The sequence below is a fragment of the Pseudopipra pipra genome, chromosome 20 (assembly GCF_036250125.1).
Source record: "Pseudopipra pipra isolate bDixPip1 chromosome 20, bDixPip1.hap1, whole genome shotgun sequence".
In the NCBI taxonomy this organism is placed as follows: domain Eukaryota; kingdom Metazoa; phylum Chordata; class Aves; order Passeriformes; family Pipridae; genus Pseudopipra; species Pseudopipra pipra.
Genome location: NC_087568.1, coordinates 107102 through 128939, shown reverse-complemented (window position 1 = coordinate 128939; position 21838 = coordinate 107102). Strand labels below are relative to the sequence as shown.

The following is a 21838-nucleotide window of genomic DNA, read 5'->3' as shown; positions in this document are numbered from 1 at the left end:
ATAACAAAAATGGATGGTGTAACCCTGATGTTCAAGACACAGTGCTTCAGAAATGGTGCCTTTGGGTTATCTGTAACAATTCATTTTAAACATACCAGCCCACAAAATTTCTGGGGTTTGCACCAGTTTAGTGTTAAATGATCTTTGTCTTTTAGGTCCGTCCGACATGTCAGCAATTGTGAAATTCAGCAGGAGACCCACGTGTCCTGATGCCTCAGTAGCAGCAAGTTTCCCTACGCCTCCTGTGCCAAGGCACCGGAAGAGTCACAGCCTGGGGAACAAGTAGGTACTCCCAGCTATCTCAGCTTGGGCAGTTTAATGCATCACAAATGTTTAAGATAGCAGCGGAACAGGTGGTATTTGTCCTTTCCATTTCTTGTATTGCAAGAGTGCGTCAGGCTTTACTGTGTATTCTCTAGGTTTTCTCTTGACACTTTGTTATTTTTGCTTACTTTTTTTGTTATTCTCTGCTGGTGCCAGGCATTGGCAGTACTTGAAAGTTGCATATCCACTTTGGTCTATGGATTCCTGTTGTGCATAACTTTTATTTGTTTTCTTTTGTTTTTTAAACATCTTGCTGATACATCTAAGGAAGCTTACTAGCTTGGTACACCTTATTTAGGGAAGGTACACCTTATTTTTGCACTGTTTTACCTGGGTGCTATGGATTAGAAACATTTTTCTCTACCATTTACCTAGCTAAGTGAGAGCACCTGCTCCCCAGTTAAGGTTTCAGCATCTACCAAATTTCACAATTAAGGGGTTAGGGGAAGAGAAGTTCATGTGACTTGTCCCAGGTCACGGAGCGATGGTGTGTTAGTTCAGCTTAGTGAAAGACCACCAAGCAGTGACTTAGCTGGATTCTCCTTTTTCTACTTTTGCTGCCACCAAGGGTGTTCGGGTTTTGTACACAGAGGAGTCAAAAAACTTAAAACTTCCCAGCTGCAGAAATTTAATAATTGTTATTGACAAAGAGCAGTAAAATCTGAAACTTGTATTGGTAGTCAAGGAGCATCTGTACAGTAAATGGTACCATTTAATTGCGTGCTTGTTAGTATCCTGCTGATGAGGCAGAGGCTGAGTGGAAATACTGTGAGCCAAGGGTGGCTGTTGGATGACATAAGAGAGGTTTCACGTTCTTCTCTTCCTCCCTGTTCCAGTATGATGTGTCAGCTGAGCGTCGTGGAGAGCAAAAGCGCCACCTTCCCGACAGAGCGGCCGCGGCACCTGCTGGATGACAGTGTCCTGGAGTGTCAGAGCCCCGCGCGCGGACAGCCCGGCGTGCGCCTGGCCAACGGCCTCTCCAGAGGTACCGGCACCCCTACCCTGTGCCAGGGCGCTGGAGACTCACAGGGATACCCAAAAGTAGGGAATTAGGACGGTCATTAGCAACCATGCAAAGACTGGTTGCTTTCATGGAAGAAGGTAGATCAGAACTGCTGCCCAGATACCTGTTGACATTACCCCAGCTTTCTTCAGTTGCCCACTGATGGTTTTTGTAAAAGTGACATGAAGGAGGAATGGTTTTGTAGATGCTTGGTTTGTGACACAAAGTGTTTGTCAGACTTCACCAGGGAAAAAGCAGGATATATATTTTGAAACCTGCCTTTTCACAAAGAAAACTTTAATTTTAACTATATGTTTTAGAAGATGGGAGAGTAGTTTAGCTGTGCTCTCTGAGACTTCAGAAGAAATGTAAAATGCACACATTATGATATTATAATTAATAAAACAATTATTATAATAGCAACAGTGATCAAGAATCTATTCTAAGCATGAGAAAGCCACTTTTTAAGTGACTCAGGTTATTTCTAGAATAGGAAATAGACTCTGAAAGATAGAAGATTACTTGACCAAGAGTTAGACACTGAGATGATCTTTGCTCTTCTGAAATACAGGCACAGCTCACTGTGCTAAAACTGAGCATTAGAAAATCAGTCCTGGGCAAATTAAAACTGTGAGCTAAATAGTTGTGCCAGGAAAGGAGGGAGAAATTGGTCATAGGATTTGGAGGAGAAACAGGAACTGTTGCAATGAATGCCATCATATTTATTTGTCATGACTCCTAGCAGCAGCATACAGCTAACATATCCTCTGTTACAGGTGTGCTTGCTTATTGAAAACAAACAATGATATAATGTCTAATAACTTTAATCAACTTATAGATGTTGTGGTAGAAATATTGTCTTACAAAGGAACTGGATTTTATGTTCCTGAAGTGCTCAGCTTCTGAAGGAAAAACAGCAAAATGAAAATTAAAGCATCATGTAGATGTCTGGTATTTAAACACAGCAGTAATGCGAGTTATCAGTGAGATATTGTAAATGGGGAGGCTCATGTTAAGCCTCTTCCAGCTAAAGATTTTACCATGAACTCTAAACACTTCAACTTCAAAACATGACTTGAGTAAGCAATTCCATGGTACTATATAAAGAGTATTCTGGTGATCCATATACATTGGCTTTGTATTTTCCCATGGGTGGTTTTCTTACTCCTTCTCTGTACTACTCTCTTTCTAGATAGCAGTGAAAGCTCAGAATTTAGTGAGGAGCTGCCGTCAGGGCTTGAAAGGTGAGTTAGTCTTCATGTACACTCACTGAGCACTCTGCAGACTTAGCTAAGAAATTCACAAATGGTCCCTGACATAGGTAAGCCCTAAATCAATAGTTATTTTTATCAAATTATTATAGTTAGGAAAACAATGGCAAACTTTTTAAAATAAAGCACTGTAAAGGTTTTGTGTTTTTCTTCCCGTGGACCTGAAAAGATTGGAAGCTATCTCTGTCATGTTTACCAAACCCTAATTGTTGAAGTCTCAGACTAGAATTTCCCTCATCAGATATTTGCATTCACAAACAGGGGTCGTTTATATGCCACACTGGGTCCTAACTGGAAGGTACCGATCCGGAATTCTCCTAGAAGTCGAAGCTGTGTCTACAGGTACAGTTTGGGTTCTGCCTTGCTCTGTGTAAAATCCATTGCTAAATCCATTTGGGTCTCTACGCTTTCCTAGAAGCATAATGTATTTTATGTCCAGATATCTTTGTATGACCGTAACACCTCACAGGAGTCTCTCCTTCCTGCTTGTAAAAATTCCTGTTAATGCTAAAGCAGGTATATGGCCCATTCAGATGAAATTCAGTTTAGCTATTGATTTAACTCATTATGTAGCTATTGATTTAACTCATTATGTAGCTATTGATTTAACTCATTATGTCTGGATTCTGTTTTGCAGAAAACTAGGCTTTATTTAGGGGTTTATGAGATTACAGTAGCAGGTTTGTCATGAAGGCCATCTCTGCCTCCTGTAACAAGTAATGATGTTAGAAGGATACTTTTTTGACCTTTTCTCACAATCTATTTCCTGATTTGCAGGACAGCTACCCATAGCATCTATTTGTGTCAGAAATCTATAGTATGAAGTGTTTATTTTGTACAGTAAAGAGGTGTTACCTTGGACCCTGAGTAAGAGAGAGAATATCTGCAATGGCATATATAGCAGGCACTCCCAATGTTGCTAGTCATTAAGACATGGACTTTTCAGGAGCAAGTAATCCATTTACAGACCAAAGAGAGGTGACACGGAAAATTGTAGGTAGTTTGAAGGATAAAAATCATTGTTTGCATCCATACCAGACCTGGACTTGGTAAATTCTGTGGCAGTGGGAGATGAAGGTGTATGTATGAACAGTAAAGAAAATAGGGCCCTGAAACAGTATTCTGCAAACACTGTGATTTAGTTGGAGTTTAAATGCAGTCAAATTTTATTTTGTATAAATTAGTTTGCTTCAGCCATTGTAGAAATACTGATATAATGTGTAAATGTAATTACACCTGCTTTACCTGAGCCAGTAACGTCTGATAGCAGCACAAGTTAGAAGTTAGACAGGAATAAAAACACATACATTATAAATTAGTAAAGGAATACATTTTGGAATGGTATTTAAGCTATTATACCTGCTTCTGGAAAATACTCTCTTAACATGACCATGGTAGATTTGTTTCAAAAACATATACAGGCTAGAAATATAAATGTAAGGAGATAAAAATGTGAAACCCTAATAAATCCACAAAGAAGAATTATTCCCTAAAATACATTTCTTATGTTTGTCCACCATCAGGCAATTCTAATGCTTGTGTTCATTCTTCCAGTTCTGGGATCTTCTACTGCCTCCATCAGAAATACAGAACTGGCCAGAATGCACATTAGCACAGAGCAGGCAGGTCTGTGCAATGGGGGAAGATGCCCCTGCCAGCTGGAAGGGCTGTGCTTGTCTAGGGGCGATTATGTATGTCACCTGCACCAGCATGTGCTCATACTCATTTGGGGACAGAATAGTTTTCTTTCACAGCTGAAAGGTAGATCATACACGTCCTTTTCCTTGTATTCATTATTAGACATGATTTAGTTGGCTCTGATAAACCTCATCGGTGCATATGAGAACATAAGTGTTGTGATTCCATGGCAGTGAAGAGAGGTTAGCACAGATAATTCTAACAGATCATCACAAACCAATCAGTGTTTAGTTGAGACATTGTTAATGACTGTTTGCATTTCGAACTTTGCCTGTACTTGGCTCTTCCGTTGTAGCTCTTTCTCTCTGTTGTATGTGGGAAGCTCTGTGTTCATCCTGGAAAAGCAAAAAAAATGTTAATCACTGTACAGTGAATTATTTGGCATTTTTATATGTAGTTTTCCAATTAGCCAAGGTAGTTTAATTTGATTTAAAGTTACATTTGTGGGAGCTCCTATTAACAAAATTTTAAACTGTAAATTTTCAGAAATCCAGATAATTTCTGTAATTTACTGGAATAAAAAAAGAAAATTGCTTGTTTTGCCTTTGACTTTGGGCTTCAATACTTATTCTATTTTGTTTTTCATATCTAAGCCCCCAGAATAGAACCTTTTGTTGATTTGCTATTTTGCAAAAATCCTGGTTCCTATTTGATAGCTAGGTTAGGAAAATATTCCAGAGTCAAGTGTCAGATGATATAATATATGTAATGCAGTGCAGGACAGATATATTTAGAGCTAAATTATATTGCTTACTTCTTGTCCTTATTTCCTCAAATACACAGAACAATGTTTTGTCTTTCCAGCCCAACAGGCACCTGCAGCTGCACAGCAGGTGGTTCCACAGGAGTCATTACCATGGAAGGGCCATTAAAAAGAAAAACACTGCTCAAAGAAGGCAAGAAACCTACTGTAAGTGATTCTAATTATAATTTTTCCTATGATTCTAATTCAGTAGTGGCTGGTTTAATTTTCAGGATTAGATTAAACCTGCAGCTTGATAACATGCAAGACAATGTTTTTATCAATTGTAAAGTAATTTTCTGATCAAAGTTACAACCAGGTTATAACAAGGTTGTAACCTTTGTGTGTCATTTGATCTGCAGCAGTTTTGCTTCTCCCTGCATTTGCAAGTCATGTCTCTGGCTGTAAGAGCAGGGCAGGGGTGAGCAGCTGTGTAACCAGCAGGTATTGTTGTGAGGGCAAAAATAAATCTTGTGGCACTGCCTGACGACCTGGAGCATCCTGATATTTTCCAGCTAAATAACCCTGACAAAGGTAAATGTTGCAGGATGGGCATTGTCTACTTTGTCTGCAGTATATTTCTGTGACAGGAAATAAGGTAATCTCTGTTAATGAGTTTGTAGATTACAGAACTTGCAGTGGCAGTCTCATAAAAGACTAAAGAGGGAGATCTTCAATACAGAATTTTCAAAGAAGAGTACAAATGCAATTGAACATATTTCTACAGTATACTGTGGTACTTCTGTGGTATCGCATTGAAGTGGAAAGGCTGCAGGGCACCCACCCATAGCACAAAAGTCATGGCAATTCATACTTAATCTAAATTCGTGGGTTTCACATGGTTCTAGTTCTGTGCATTTGGTAATTTTTTTGTTTTCTATAGAGTTGATTGATATGTTTTACATGCAACTCTACTGTTCAGAGCTAAAAGATTTGAAGAATTGCTGAGTTGTCATCTCAATAAATTTTATTGATCAAAAGTCTGAGATCTGTAGAAGGCAACACACTATTTTGCTCTGAAACAATCAGTCCTGATGCTTTTATGAGATACCCAACTTAGATGGACTGTATTCACAGCCAGCCATCCAAATTTAGGTAGCTGGGCTGATTTACACCAGAAGACACTCTTTATCTAACTCTCCATTCCTTGCTTCTGAAATTACCTTTGGTAGCACTGGGACTTGCTTGTGAAACGATTTTTGAGATGTTAGAGATATGCAGAGTTTTTCCTCATTTTTTTTCCTTTCTGATTCAGCTCTCCTCATGGACTAGATACTGGGTTATGCTTTCAGGATCAACTCTTCTGTACTTTGGAGCAAAATCTTTAAGAGGCACTGAAAGAAAACACGTAAGCTTTAAATTTATTCTAAACCCCCGAATTGGATATGCATAAGCAGATCTGGAAGGGTGTTGGAAGTGTACTTTCTGTTCTGGGCTAAAGCATATGTTTGCACAACTTTTACAGTCAAAAGTTAATCCCTGCTACAGTCTCAACTGTGATTGACTTGTCTGTCTCTTCCAGTATAAATCTACACCTGGGAAAAAGGTCTCCATTGTGGGCTGGATGGTGGCACTGCCTGACGACCCAGAGCATCCTGATATTTTCCAGCTAAATAACCCTGACAAAGGTAGATATTGCAGGATGGACATTGTCTGCTTTAATTTCTGTGACAGGAAGTAGATTAGTGTCTCTTAATGAGTTTGTAGGTTACAGAACTTGCAGTTGCACTTATTTAAAATACTGAAGATGGAGATTTTCAATATAGAATTTTCAAGGGAGGGTACAAATTAAATTGAACATATTTCTACAATAGGCTGTGGTGCTTCTGTAGTGCCTACAGAGGTATTGCTTTATCTTGACAGTTACTGCAAGTTTTGCAGAAATTCCCCAACCAGTGAAAAAGATTGCAGCATGTCCGTGTGTCCACATACTCTCATCTCCAAGTTTCTGAATAGCTTCCTTAAAATCAGTCAGTATCAAATCTTGACTTACATTAGGGCCAATTAAAATATCAAACCATTTACCAAAATAAGCCTTTTAAGTAATTATTAAATACTTTTTAATAATTAATTTTGAGGTGCCATAACTCTTTTCCCATGATTAAACTTGAAAAACTTCAAAAGACAAGGTAGCCCCCTGCAGTTATATTGCACTTCGAGTGGTTACTTACAGATTTTTGAGACTTCTTTCACTTTTCATGTTTTCGGCTTTGGTGCTGGATATGGATTTGCATCTACTGTATGAAGTGCATGATTGCAGGAAACAATTTGCATGGGGACATTGAAGAAAGCTAAGTTTAGAAATAAGAAAAACTTCCTAAGAAGTCTTAATGAGAAGAAAGCCAGGCTTAAATTAGATGTGACCTAAGTCGTCCTTTCTGTGGCTATAATTTGGCCTTTCTGCCTGTGAGACTATATATGGTTCTCATACTTGCTTCGACAAGGATTGTTGGATAAACATGCCTCACATGGGCTCTGTTATATGAACAGCATCATATCTGAGCATTTGAGGTGCAAATTAATTTAACAGTTTACTTCAGGGCTTTGGCTTCTGCACAGAAATCAGAATCCCGTGGAAGTACCTGTCTGCAAATTTAGAGCCTTTGATTTTCTTATTTTTGTAGGCAATGTTTACAAGTTCCAGACTGGCTCAAGGTTTCATGCAATATTATGGCATAAGCATTTGGATGATGCGTGCAAAAGCAACAAGCCTCAGGTAAGGTTGTGAAACTTATTTCTACCCACTTTTTCATGTTTTACAGAAAATCCTTATTAGAAAAGGTACCTCTTTTCAATCTCTGTGCACACACAGTTCTGTGGGGACAAACATAATTATTTAAAATTACAGAATTCCCATCAAATCAGGATTTGTGCAGGTCTCGCTATAGGTTTGGTTTCCTTAACAGCATAAAACTTCTACTCTCAATTGCTTCAAGCAAGGTAACATCTCTTCTTCAGAAGGGGCTTTCGCATGGACAGTGGAACTATTCTAGGATGGACTTGATGATCTTAGCAGTCTGTCTCAAACTTTATGATTCTATGAGTAATTTACATTCTCTTCCAGGTACCCGCTAATCTAATGTCATTTGAATAATTTGCTCTCCTACCTGGCGCGACTTCAAGTGCCAAACTGAAGAAACAGGTTATTGTTCTCTGAGGAGGAAGAGGAGGATGGTTTTCCTGACATGAGCCAGCCACAAATATGTCAGCACTTTCCTATGTAACTTGATTCTGGCATAGCTTTTAAAAGCAGAAAGTGAATGTTGTCCCTAGGACCAGATATAGTCTTATGCACTGAGTGAAAGCAGACAAGTTAGGTGGACAGAAGATTAATCCTGACTCCTGCAGGATTCTAGAGCCCTCAACTATTTGTGGTCAGAGACTGCATGAACTGATATTTGACCACAAGCTGAGCATCGTATCTTCTGCCTATTCTTTTTTAAATGGTTCTTTTTATTGTTAAGCTGCTTTGTGTGACTGAAGAATATTTGGCCCATGTTGGGTTTCAATTCTTTCTAATGCACAGAATGACTGACAGTGTTAACTTGCTGCAAAGTGTCAATTAGAATAGAAAATTGTGGAACAACATTTTTATAATCTAAGTGCACTGAGTTGCTTGGCAAAGTGGCTGCCTCAAATTTTGTATCAAATCTCTGGACAATTGTGCTGTTCACATTTGAGCTATTTGGGAAAAATGTATTTTGGCATAGGACAGCTGGATTTGGTTTTATTCAGTTATTTTACTCAGAAATGCCCTAACAATGGATATAAGGCTGTTTAAATTGCATTGTGCTAAAGTTTGTCTTTCATTCTCTTACTAAAGGCGTAGTTGCTTACAAGTTTGGTTTTTTTAATTCAGTCTGAATGTTGTTCATCTTAAATACCTTGGTAGGGAGGCAGGTAATCAGATGTTATGTATCACGTGGCCCAAGGTCCTCAGAATGATTCCATATCATTGTTCCTGCTCTGTCTTTCTGTGGATGACTTGGCTCCACTCAATTCCGGTTGCAATTTTAGGACATTAGTACTGGCAGAGGGTACTGCTATTATGAAATCATGATGGCAGTGAAAGCTAGGGAAGACTGTCTAACAATGGAGCAAATACAAAGAAACCTCCCCATCGGTGTCCAGAGAACAAAAAAAGAAAAAGCATACACCTGAGCCTTCTCTGAAGGAACTGTCCTGACATCACTGTGTCCCTGCTGTGCCCTCGCACTCCTGCACTCAGAATCTGTCTCTGTTCGTATGGTAAGTTCATCACTTCTTCTGTTTGAAATTCTTTTGCCATGAGGCATCAGTATTCAGACTTCATCAATCACCAGAAACCCCTTCTGAGTTTCCCAAGATTGCATAGAGGAGAAATTGGCAAGCCAAGCCTGTAGCTTACAAACCAGGAACAACGCGGAAGTTAAAGTGAACAGAACAAGCTCCCTGGCACTAGCAGGATATATTCTGTGGACTTGCGTGATTTTCTAAATTTTTGTTTTGAAACTTCTCTAAAAACAACAACAACTGCAATACCTGTACTGTTAAATGTAGGTTAAAAGTTTTGTTCTTTTAAGAGTTCATGTTACAATCCTGAAAGCCTAATACATACCAGCTTTTCAAGAAAATCAGTTTCTGATGACAACTGCACTTAGATCCTGGGACATGTGAAAGTGTATGTAAAGTGGACAAAGTTTATTTGATAGTTCAGATGATGTGTGAAAAGAGTGAGAATGAAAAATATGTCTATACCATTTTTTCTCTTATTTTGCTAAGTTAAGACAACTTTGAACTAGGTATCTGCAGGGGCAGAACATCGAATGCCATTGGAGATGATGTAGAAGCTTTTGAATGCGGTAATATCCTGTCACCAGTAAATGACTTCAGATTGTAAGAATATGATATGGCTTGAATTATTCTGCACCTATGGACTTTTGTGATTAGTTATCAATGAGATTACTCACGTGCATAGCCTTTTTAATGACTGTGCCACCTATGGCCATGTGTCATGTGTGCTGTCAGTATTCATAGCGTTTGAACAGTGCAGAACAGTGACCAAAATGATGACACGTGAACCAAAACAGAACTGTTCAAGTTAAGAGGGTTTTTTTAAGTTACTAGTAGCCCTTTCCCCTTAAAAGGGAATGACCTGATCTGTCTTCAATATAAGCTAAATTTAAAATCAAACACTTATTAGCATAAAGTGTACACATACATTAGAAGCATGTAAATACTTATTCATTTCCAATGTGGAAGTGAACACAATGAGGGCTTGTGAGATTTTTTCCAGCATATTGCAATGGAAATAAACTAATGGATGTTGTAACAATTTTCAGTTATGTTTAACAAGCCTCCTTGGAAAGAACAGTAACTGCTGACTGATATGGTAGCAATAGAATGAGCCTGTACTCGCTTAGAATTTAATGGCTTTTAGAATTTAAGGGTCTCTGAAGTGTTACATATGTTGTTGTATGTACAAGAGGTAGAGTGTTCTAGCCTTCAGAAATACACTTCTACTCAAAATTACAAGCCATGGAGCTTGCTGGAGAAGTTACAAAAGTGTCCATTTTCACTTGCTTGTAAAACAGATTCCCAACCAGAAAGGAAGCAGCTTTGGCTCAGACTATGATGGGCCACCAAACAGTGTGGCATGAATGAAAGGCAGTATTTAGCAATGATTCTTATACTCAGTCATTTGTCACTGTCAGAAGATGAAACTGTGGAAAAATTAAACCCTTCAGTCCGACTCAATATTCAAACTCAGATCGTAATCAGAACCTTGTAATTTGGAAATATGTCAAAAGTACCTTGAATTTCCTCACACGACTGTCATTTGAATGTAAAAAGCATTATACAGAAGAAAGATGAATGTAGCAAATAATAGTTTTACACGATAGTCCGGTTAATGTTTTCAGTATAGCACAGTTGTGAAATTGCTGCACAGTATTAAAACATTCAGATTGATGGCAGTGTAGGAATACTACTAAACCATCTTAAACCAACTTCAAATTACTTTTTAAGAATGAAAAGGTCTGCTGCTGCTAATTAGAGATTTTATGGTGTCATTTGGTACCATTTGCTGTTATCTGGTACTTTTATGGTTAATTGAAAGCTGCTATTGAAATACACTATATTGCCTATCAGGACTGATTATTACAGCATTTGCACAAAAAATACCACAAACCATACAAGTTTTCCTCCATCAAAGAGAGAATAACTGCAATAGTTACGTAAAAGTAAACATTATGTCATAATTACTGTTTTCAGAATTGTGAAGATATAAAAACTGTAGGTAATATTATTTATTTAACGTGCAATTTTTATGTAATTCAGTGCCAAAATGCATGTTTTTCCAAATAGCACTAAAACGAGGCAAAGAAACTGGTTTTCAAATTGCGACTTACTTGTCACATTATAATGTAAACCAATTTCAACATTTTCGTTTGTTTTGTGTGAAAACTGTTGCACTATTTTTGGCTGTATTTTCTAGCAGTCCACTGCATGCCATTTGTGTAAAGAATTCTTTCTATAGTTCTTGTGAACTGTCTCACCCATAAGAACCCTGACATTGGAATCTAGGTTTTTGGCAAAGTATTTTGTTACCTCAGTCTTGTATCAAGTTGCTGTGTTTTTCAGTTTGTTACATTGATAATGATTGTTTCATTAATTAAATACTTTAATGTAAAAAAAATTCGTTTACTTCAACAGCAGTTGGATTTGGTTGTAAGTTTAAAAATGTGCAGAGTATGTATGCTGTTAACAATAAAATATTCAGAAAAAGAATAGTAGAGGTACAGAAGGAACATTTTAGCTCAAAGGCAGTAATTGTTTTATTTGTGAATGGATGGTAATACAGCGTAACAGATTTTATAGTGCATAGTGTGTAGCCATTTAATAGTATAAATACAGCAGAACCAAAATTTCTGAGATAAAATTGAAAAACCCTCCAAATTTTCAGTTTCTTCAAGTGGGATTTGGAAAGTCCAAAGAAGCAGAGACAAACCTAAATTTCTTGGCACTTAAACTCAGCAAATTTGCAGATGACGTCAAGCTGAGGATGCAGTGACACATCTGAGGGACGGGGCCATCCAGAGGGACCTGGACGAGCTCAAGCAGTGGCTGAGGCTGGCATATTTCTGATGAACAGACTGAGAGCAACCCTGGGGAGGACTTAAGGGTGCTGGTGGGTAAGAGGCTGGACATGCCCCAGCCACATGTGCTGGCACCCAGAAACACCCCGTGTGCTGGGCTGATCCCACAGCATGGGCAGCAGGTGAGGAGAGGATTCTGCCTCTCTGCCCTGCTCAGGTGAGACCCCACTTGCAGTGCTGCCTCCAGCTCTGGAGTCCTTGGTATAGGAAAGACATGGACCTGCTGCAGCAGGTCCAGAGAAGAGCCACAAAAATTATCCTAGGGCTGAAGCACCTCTGCTGTAAGGAAAGGCTGAGACAGTTGGAATTGTTTAGCCTGGAGAAGAGAAGGCACCAAGGAGACCTTATTGCCACCTTTCAAGTACTTCAAGGGGGCTTATAAGAAGGATGGGGACAGACTTTTTAGTAGGGCCTGTAGTGATAAGAGAAGGGATAATGGTTTAAAACTAGAAGGTTGATTCAGACTAGATATAAGGAAGAAACTTTTTGTGATGAGGACAGTGAAAAACTGGGTTGGTTGGCCAGAGAGATGGTGGCTCGCCCATCCCTGGAAGTGTTCAAGGTCAGGTTGGATGGGACTCTGAGCAACCTGATTTAGTGGAAGGTGTGCCTGCCCATGGTAGGGGACTTTGACTATGTGATCCAACTCAAACCATTCTATAATTTTATTATTCCATATTCAAGGTAAATAAGCTCCGTATTATGACTGGCAATGAAGGTCCTTTAATTTCTGCAGAAACATAATTTCATTTGCCTGAGAGAGAAATTAAATGTTACCTAATGTGAAGATGAGAGCAAAATAAACTAATATAAAGTTGCTATTTTTACAGCTGAAAAAGAAAGCTTATATCCTTTCACTAAAATGGACTCTTTTTCCTGTTATACCCCAGAAACAGGAAGAGTGTTTAAAGACTCTTTTATTACTTGGTAGTCTTAAAAATAAGTTGGATCTAGACAATTTTCCTCCAGGTCATCTCCAGTGTTTAATTGTAAATATTTTATCAAGGAAGCATCAATAAGTGTGTCTCATATTTACCAAATGGTTCTTTTCACTAATAGCATCAGTTAAAATGGAAAAATTGATTGGAATTATTCTCCTTCCCATAGGTAACAGGATAGAAAATACACAAAGGAAAGAAGGGAAAAAAGTTAGAAAGGAAAACCAACAGTCACAATATCCAAGACTGACATTGTTATGGAGTCAAATTGCAGGGGGGAGAGAGGACTACTTTCTGCATTGCAGTTTTCACTATAAGGTAACATACTTTTGTCATACAACACCCAAAGATGAGTACTGAAGAGCTTATGAAATGGTCATTATGTCCAAGCCTCTTGTCTTGTAACCTGGGAGAGAAAAACCAAAAGGAAATATCAAATAACTTTGTTCCTATGTTAGATGCCAGGCTGTGCTTAGGTATGCAAGGAATGGCACTGGTAAATTGCATTTATTTTTCTTCTGAAATCGATAATGGTGTTGCGGTATTTCTATAGCTGTGACCTATTACTCTGGAGATTTGTTTATCAAATTTGGAGAATATACCAGACCTTTCCTTGGGGGGCTGTGAAGGAAAAAAAAAAAGTCAAAGTTCACATGTCTCAATAGACCTCAGAGGTAAGAGCAAGTCAGATAAGCACATTAGGAAGGATGAAAACACCCATTTTGCGTCAATTAAAACACGGTTGTGCTAAGGAAGTGCAGATAGTAATGAATTGGAGGAAGTATCTTTTATATTTCTGGACTTCATCTATAACCATGTTCTTTCTGCCAGAAATCAGCTTTTCAGCTTCAAGGAAGAATAGGCTGGAGTGGGGGTTGGGTTAGGGTTAGGGTGTGTTCCAATGATTACTTGCTTCAGACAATCCATGCTTTGGGTTTGCAAGCATGTTGTAACTGAATATAAAGCAAACAAGTAAGGTCAGAAAACAAATAAATTTCTTCTCACATACATATAAAGAAAAATCCATCAAATTCTACAGAATAAAAGTAGCAAATAACCAGCTAGGTAAGCTATTTTAAGTATAATTTGTTAATTGACACCACTGTCCTTATAAAGTAAAATAATTTCTGAACAAAAAGGAACACCCTAGAGCCCTGGAAATGCTGAAAGTTATTTGTAACAAATGGTTACCCTTTCTTGTAATAATACAAAACTGCAAAATTGAGCCTGTCTGACATGAATACAATGAATATATAACTTGTTGAACATAATGTCATACTCTCTTGCAGGGCAAAGAGACAAAAAATGGAAAGCAAGGAAAGGGGCAACTAGCTGGTGCAGAAAGGTGAAGGTTTCAAAAAAACCCACAAAACAACACTTCCTTTTAGATTACAAGGTGTTCTTTGCTGCTTTCAAGTACAGCATACTTGGAAGTCCAACTAGTCCTGTCTGCATTGTTTAGCAGTGCAATTGTTTTAATTCTTTCAACAACAGGGAGAAGGGGAGGGAATAGTTTTTATTTCACCTACCAGCCTCCAAGAGGGTGCATTCATAACTGCTGAGGAGACTTGATTTTCGAATCCTGAAGGTGAGTTTTTATGGGCTTTTTTTTTTCCCTGCATATATTTATGGAAAAAGAGAGGTGATGTGGGACACACATAGACACGTTTGAACACAATTCACTCTTGGGCTTACGCTGAACTGCTGACTTTGGCATGCACTGTGAGGGGTGTAGGGCTCCAAGATCACCAAATGATGATTAGGTTTGAATTTAAAACTTTTCTAAATTTGCTGAATTTTTTAACTGAGAGAAGGGGGAACAAGAGAAGAAAGGGCCTTAAGGCTGCCGGGGAGGGGGCATTGATGTTTTTATTTTTCAGTTTTTATTTTGTAAATCTTTCTCATGAGCTAATTTCCTTGCCTATGCTTTAAGGTAAATGGCCCAAGTAATTCTTTGTGTTTTTAAGTGAACCCTTTGGTCTCCTTTCTTACCTGTGTCTGAACTTTATTGTTTCTCTTTCACCTTTTACTAGGCAGAACAAACAGAAATTCTCAGTGAACTTTCTGTTTCCACAGAAACACTGGAAACTTGTCAGTGTACTTCGGGATGTTTTTTAATGTGGCCAAACATTCCCCTCTCTCTAGTTAATTAACGATTAATGTAGCCACCAAGGAAAGCTGTGCCAGGAATGAGGGACATATTGGTACGAAGTCCAATTGGCAGTGACCTGATTTTTTCCTCCCGTTATTTATACTGAGTCACAAAGAATCAGACTGAGACACCTCTTGCTGACTTCTGCTCTTCCCTCAGCTTAGTAAACTCCTGATATCACAATAGGTGCCAGGAGAAGAGCCTTCTTAGAATGGAAATTTCAATAAAGAAACTGGAAGTCAAAGGTGAGTACAGAAGTTTGGAGTAACCTCCATCTATGAGGTGACACAGTTGCTTTAGAAAAGGAGGAGTCCAGGCATGAACACAAGCCCTCTGGAAAATCCATATGCAATGGTGCCCAGGGCAAATTGATGCAGCTCTGGCGTTGTGGCACAGGTTTGTGAAAGTAAATGTGAAGTCTTAAAGGCGAAAGACTTTTTCTAATATTTTTTTGGTTTTTCATAGTATTGGTGGTTTGTTGGTTTTCTGATATTCTTTTTTCTAAGTAACTGGCCTTTATTATAAGCATATATGTTGAGGTTTTGCACCTCAGTTGAAAAATACCTTTTTAAAGCATTCTGTGAGGGCCCTGTGGGTACTAATTGCCATAATGGCCCTGACCAGCCCATCTGGCACACCCTCCATGGGCCCAGGATCCCATTTAAACTCGGCTCTGGGCCCTCAGCCCCTGCCTGAGATCTGCCCTTTAAGGCTCAGGCCCCACAGACCCTGGGGTCCAGGCCCTGACAGCAGGTTGTCTCAGTTGTGGTTTTGCATTGTCCCCTGGGGACCCTGAGGATCAGCTTCTTGGCTTGGCCTCAGACCTCTCTCATCCCACAGACTTGTTGGGTGGTCTTGGGTTCTGGGGGAGGGAAGGGAGTTGGCTGTGGCTATGGCCATGGCCAGTCCTGCTCTCCTTGCCACAGTACCAAGAGAGTGGGTCCTGGTTTTTGAGGCCTCTTCCCCACCAGTTTCTTCCCCGTGAGTCCTAAAAAGAGAAATTGAGAGGTTTTCTCTCTAAATAGCTAATAAAGCAGACAAATCCAGCTTGCTCCCCCCCAAAAAAATAAATATTTCTATGTCTGCTCACCCAGTCTGCACCTTCATTTAAGTTAGTGTTTATGTTGGCTATTAATACAGGTCCACCGGCCAAGCAAGTGTTGACTCAAATTATATCTATCTACTATTTCAAACACCTGCTGTGCTAGATTAATTTGATGTGATTAAATACGAAATTTTATTTTCTGGTCTCATAACTGTGTACACAATTTTGTATTGATTTTATCATTATAAAGCTAAAGAGATAATCTTGGCAGGACTTAGTTTACCAAAAGCTCCTCTGAAAAACACAAGGGGCTATTTAAGATGAAACACATGAGGCTACAGTTGATCTAATGGAAAATGTTTAAATCCTGATCAGAGAAATCTCCAAGTCAAATTTGTTTATCCTGAAAAAATAACAGAAACAGAAAGCAAACTAATTTGCTGTACAGGAAGTTAACAGAGTCACGGGGTTTCCCCACAGACAGTCAAAAGCATTAGTACAATTGTAGAGGAAGCAGATGGGGAAACACGCAAGGTTGTGAGGTCTCTCATTTCAGTGGAAGCAGAATTGGAGCACTGGAAAGCATGAAGTACTACACAATGAGGCTTGAAACTGTGAGTAAATATACTATCGTTTGATTCCTCTGATGTTCAGAAGTGCATGATTTTGTGCGTTCTGGTGAAATATCAAGACTGCACATAACAAACACAAACTCCATTTTTTTTCACTTTATGTAACTGAAAAGTGCTGCACTGTTGTCTTAAGTATTCCAGGCAAAATGAGTGACAGTGTTTTATAAAACTTCACTACAACAGTTATTAAAAGCAAAGTTCTTTTTTTGGTGTATGAATAAGTTTCTCAAACTTTGTTCATATAACACACCTTGCAGTTAAACACTGTCTTCCGGTTTCTTCTCTGTACTGCAAGTAACCTAAGCAAACAGAGAAGGTCCGGAGTGGCTAACGTGTTTTAAAATTCCTCTTTTGAAGAGGAGATATAGTTTTCAGTTTCTGAACACAGAAAATATTTTCTTCGGTAACAGAGACCACAGCGATATCAGACAAGTGGAAACAGTGCTCGTTTGTTCCTTACTGGAAGTAAGGCTTTGACAATACATGTTCGTCTGAACAAAGGAAGTACAAAGCAGTACAATAAGTATCTCTTAAGTCCTTGTGTATAATCCTTTTTCAGAATGACAGTGGCTATTTCTGGTGAGAAATTATTGCTGTGACAATAGTTGAAATGCTGCATTTTTTAAAGATCCCATCCCATCTGAAAAAAGAGAAACTTAGTGTTTTAATCACCTGGTTCAGTTGATATCAGCTAATGGTTGCAGCCTGTGGATTCCAAAAGAAGTGGCACAAGCCTGAACCCAAAATCATATTTCATATTTGGGAACTGATGCCATCCCTTTCTTGGAAAATTTGTGTATCACCTAATATCCCTTTAAACAGGTCAAAATGAAAGACAGAAATGGGATGGTGCTCAGTAACCACTGAAGCTTACCAGAAATTAAAGTTATTTGATGAATAGGTTATTTAAACAGAGTATATGGATCTCTGCATGTCTCTGTAGTTTGTATAGACTTCTAAGTTCCTGTGTAAAAAGGACTTACTTGTTTCTTTAGTGTCCCTGTCTGTAAAGTTTTACTCACATTCACCTTTCATACCCTACAAAGCCCCTGGTTTCTAATTCGAATGCTAGTCTACTTTTTTCCAAATCAAGTGGATAATAATGCTGTTGGCATGCTAAAACTACCAATTGATTGTTTGAAAACAAGTTATTGGGATGAATTTATATTGCCTAAATTGGGTAAGGTATACATACAAAAAGTGAAGAGAAACAATAGCAAAAGTTTGTTTGTACATAGTTCAAAAAGGAGCAGGAGATTGCTTCACCTAGGAGACGTGAGGGACAAGGGAACATTTGAGTGAACTTCCTGCTTTGCATAACTTGTACATAAAACTAAGATGAAGACTTCTGTGCAGAGGTATATACAGGAATTGCTCTCTTTATATTGGCTAGACAGTAGTGGTGTTCCAAAAGGTAAAGCGTATTTTAAGATTTGGTCTTTATTGCAGGAAGACACTACTAGTTTTCTACTATTTCTTAAATCTTAAGAATGCAATTTTCCTGTAAGTTTCCCAGGCCTAATTTAACAAGAATTATTCAAGGCATATTGCTTCCTGCTGTAAGACTGATGATTGAAAACATATTTCACCAGAACAGTGTAATGATTTTTTGCACTTAGCATGTGTATAAAAACAAAGAAACAAATGAACAAACCTGGATCCTGTATTTCTGCAAAAAATCATGACAGACATTAGAACTTTATTATCACTTTGTTTCATCTCCCCCTTTAGTAAATTTGTCCCATCTCCTATGCAGTAAATCATCCTCCACAGAAAAGTTTCTATCATGATGCTCTGGTTTTCTCTACCTTCCTCAGTCCTTTTTATGCTGAGGACCCCAGAGTTGGATGCAGTTCTCCAGGTGGGCTTTCATGAGAGCAGAGCAGAGGGGGAGAATGTACTTTTGATGCAATCTAGGACACGGGCTTTCTGGGCTGCTAGTGCACATTGCCAGGTCACGTCAAGCTTCTTGTCCAGCAGCACCTCCAAGACCTTCTCAGTCCTACTGAAATCAACTGCCAGTTTAGAACTGTGGTCTGAGACTTAGCATCTCTAGTGGCAAAAGCAGTTTACGCTTACGTAATCTCAGTCGCCTTATCAAATGAAAAGATCCTAGACAGTGTTGAATACCATAGGATCCTACTAGGCTCCAAAAAACATTTTCATTGTGACTTGGTAATCAGGATACTGAGAGACTGTGACAGGATCACTCATACAAATGCAGTTTGTGTTCACAGCACCTTTTTAGGAAGAACAGGGGAAAAGATAATTCTCCAGTTTTACAAACTTCTCAGAACATCAAATGATAAAGAATGTGGGTTCTCTCAAATATAAAGTTTCTTCTAGGCCTCAAAGGGATTCAAATTACACTATATTACCATTACTATATATCAAAACAGCTGAACCTGTTGCACTTCGCCCAATTGTAGAGTAAAATATAACAAAGCTCGGAATGAGAAGGTGTAAGAGAATCTCTCACTTTTTTCCAAACCTTTATGAAAAGTCAGCTCTTCATACTAGGTTTTGAGGTATCAAAACAGTAACAGTTGTATTTAAGAGAGTACAGGTCCATACAAAACATTACTCCTTTTTGTCAAATCACTAAAAGTGCATTTTTTGTGTGTTTGTTTTGTTTTAGAGAAAGTGAATTGAAGACTGAGTATAAAAGTCTATTAATTTGCAAATTGTGAAATTCAGCAATGATACACTGTGGAAAAAAACATATATGTGCTGTTGTTGCATGTATTCTTATTTTTGCCAGCATTTTAATCTGCTACTGGAAAGATCTTCAGCTACCAAATACAATAACTAGAAAAATCTTCCCCCAGGCAACAACTGCCAGTCCAGCAGGTCAGCTTTGTAGGGGGAAAATTGCTCAAAATGCAATAACACCATTAAAAGATAACAAAACTTTTATTATATCCCCATACTTTGATGACAGAGAAAGCAAAGTCACTCGTGTGATTGGGATTGTTCACCACGAAGATGTGAAACAACTATACTGCTGGTTCTGCTGTCAGCCCAATGGAAAGATCTATGTATCAAATGCAAAAATTGATGTTCACTCAGATAGATTTGGATTCCCTTATGGTGCAGCAGATATAGTTTGTTTGGAACCTGAAAACTGTGACCCAACGCATGTATCAATTCATCCGTTTGCACATGGAAATATTGACCAGCTGCCAAGGTTTGAAATTAAAAACCGCAAGCCTGAGCCCTTTTCTGTTGACTTCACTGTGTGCATCTCTGCCATGTTTGGAAACTACAACAATGTCTTGCAGTTCATACAGAGTCTGGAAATGTACAAGATTCTTGGAGCACAGAAAGTGGTGATCTATAAGAACAACTGCAGCCATCTGATGGAGAAAGTCTTGAAGTTTTATATAGAAGAAGGAACTGTAGAGATAATTCCCTGGCCGATAAACTCACACCTCAAGGTTTCCTCTAAATGGCACTTTTCTATGGATGCAAAAGACATTGGCTACTACGGACAAATCACAGCTCTAAATGACTGTATATACCGTAACATGCAAAGGAGCAAGTTTGTGGTTCTTAATGATGCCGATGAAATAATTCTTCCTCTTAAGCATCCAAACTGGAAAACAATGATGAGCAGCCTTCAGGAACAAAATCCAGGGACTGGCATTTTCCTCTTCGAGAACCATATCTTCCCAGAAACCATCTCTACTCCCATGTTCAACATCTCGTCCTGGAATACTGTGCCAGGTGTTAACATATTACAGCATGTTCACAGAGAGCCTGACAGGAAAGATGTTTTCAATCCCAGGAAGATGATAGTTGATCCACAAAAGGTGATTCAGACTTCCGTCCACTCTGTCCTACATGCCTATGGGGACAGTGTGAATGTTCCCATGGATGTTGCCCTCATTTATCACTGTCGGAAGCCCCTTCAAAGAGACCTCCCCAGAGAATCCCTTGTCAGGGATACAGCCCTGTGGAGATACAACTCATCATTAATCATGAATGTTAACAAGGTGCTATCTCAAACCATACTGTAAGTTCAAAAGGGAAACCTGAGTTCTAAGGAGGGAAAGTGGAGAGCCACCCTTACTGTGGGAAGGCAGAGGAGATTGGTTAAAGAGCACATCAAAATGATTTCCACATGAGGTTACATTTTGCAGTGATTTAGGAAAGTAGCCCTTTTATGTACTGTGTAATTATATATGCATTTGATATGTGAACTCAATCAATGTATCCAGGGAAGAGATTTTCAAAATTGAAAAAATTATTTGGTTCACAAATAGTGTTTGAGGCTTCAGTCTACTATTTTTTAATGATATTTACACATGATTGGGAAGTACCTGATGACACTGTTATATGTCTTTGCAGGAAATTGGTGTGACGTAGCTCTTATCAAGGATAAATCCCCTTGGAGATACACATCTTTGGCTTTGAAAGTGGACTGTGTTGGCTATGCTACAATTTGAAGTGTAATAATGTAAAGGTGTTGCCATACGCATTTAATGCTACCTTCTCCCCAGCAATAAATGCATTGTATGTTTAAATTCTCTAATACTCACAGGGGAAAAAAAAGGTCTGTAACTTATGACCTTTGACAATAGAAAAAAGTATCCCACCATGGAACTCGTTCAAATGGTAACATTGTATTTTGTTGTAGGAATGATTCAGCTATCAGGTCTGTCTCCAAAAGTAGACAGGACTCCTGTAAACTACTGGATTTTATCGTTGTGTATTTATCAAATTTCCCAGTACTTTTTTAAAGATTGATTCGGATTTCGAAAATATAATGCTCAGCTTGTGTTTCTCCATTTTACACAAGTTAATGTGTAAGTGACAGTTCAGCGTCAGGGTCGAGTCCGGAGACTTCCCCGAGCACGGTGCGGCACTGCTGAGGTCCTTCTCCTGCACCTGGGCT

At 38.7% G+C, this 21838-nt stretch overlaps 2 protein-coding genes across 4 annotated transcripts in view; both read left to right on the top strand.

Moving 5' to 3' along the window:
* The window catches only part of RALGPS1 (Ral GEF with PH domain and SH3 binding motif 1), a 79176-nt gene extending 64625 nt beyond the window's left edge, over positions 1-14551 (top strand). The window contains exons 14-23 of one of the 2 annotated variants that reach the window (XR_010435406.1): positions 156-282; positions 1161-1309; positions 2520-2571; positions 2860-2940; positions 5101-5206; positions 6294-6386; positions 6561-6666; positions 7663-7754; positions 13282-13430; positions 14402-14551. Coding sequence is in view for 1 of the 2 variants with exons in the window: in XM_064676468.1 (XP_064532538.1) it covers positions 156-282; positions 1161-1309; positions 2520-2571; positions 2860-2940; positions 5101-5206; positions 6294-6386; positions 6561-6666; positions 7663-7754; positions 8103-8132 (836 nt within the window). In the remaining variant the exon portion in view is untranslated. Of the gene's footprint in view, positions 1-155; positions 283-1160; positions 1310-2519; positions 2572-2859; positions 2941-5100; positions 5207-6293; positions 6387-6560; positions 6667-7662; positions 7755-8102; positions 11807-13281; positions 13431-14401 lie in introns of those variants that run through there. The other variant, XM_064676468.1, reaches the window with a different exon arrangement.
* A 137-nt stretch (positions 14552-14688) lies between these two features.
* On the top strand, positions 14689-21710 carry LOC135424878 (uncharacterized). 2 transcript variants are annotated; one of them, XM_064676480.1, is made up of 3 exons: positions 14689-15509; positions 19580-20956; positions 21292-21710. In XM_064676480.1, the coding sequence occupies exons 2-3, from the start codon at positions 19641-19643 to the stop codon at positions 21302-21304; spliced, it is 1329 nt and encodes a 442-aa protein (XP_064532550.1). In that variant the 5' UTR covers positions 14689-15509; positions 19580-19640; the 3' UTR covers positions 21305-21710. The 2 variants fall into 2 exon arrangements, with proteins under 2 accessions (XP_064532550.1, XP_064532551.1); XM_064676481.1 differs by adding an exon at positions 16790-16923 and having other exon boundaries at positions 19580-21710.
* The last annotated feature ends 128 nt before the right edge of the window (positions 21711-21838 follow it).

Excerpts from the sequence above, each read along its gene's own strand:
- LOC135424878 (XM_064676480.1), top strand. The coding sequence starts at position 19,641 with ATGATACACTGTGGAAAAAAACATATATGTGCTGTTGTTGCATGTATT.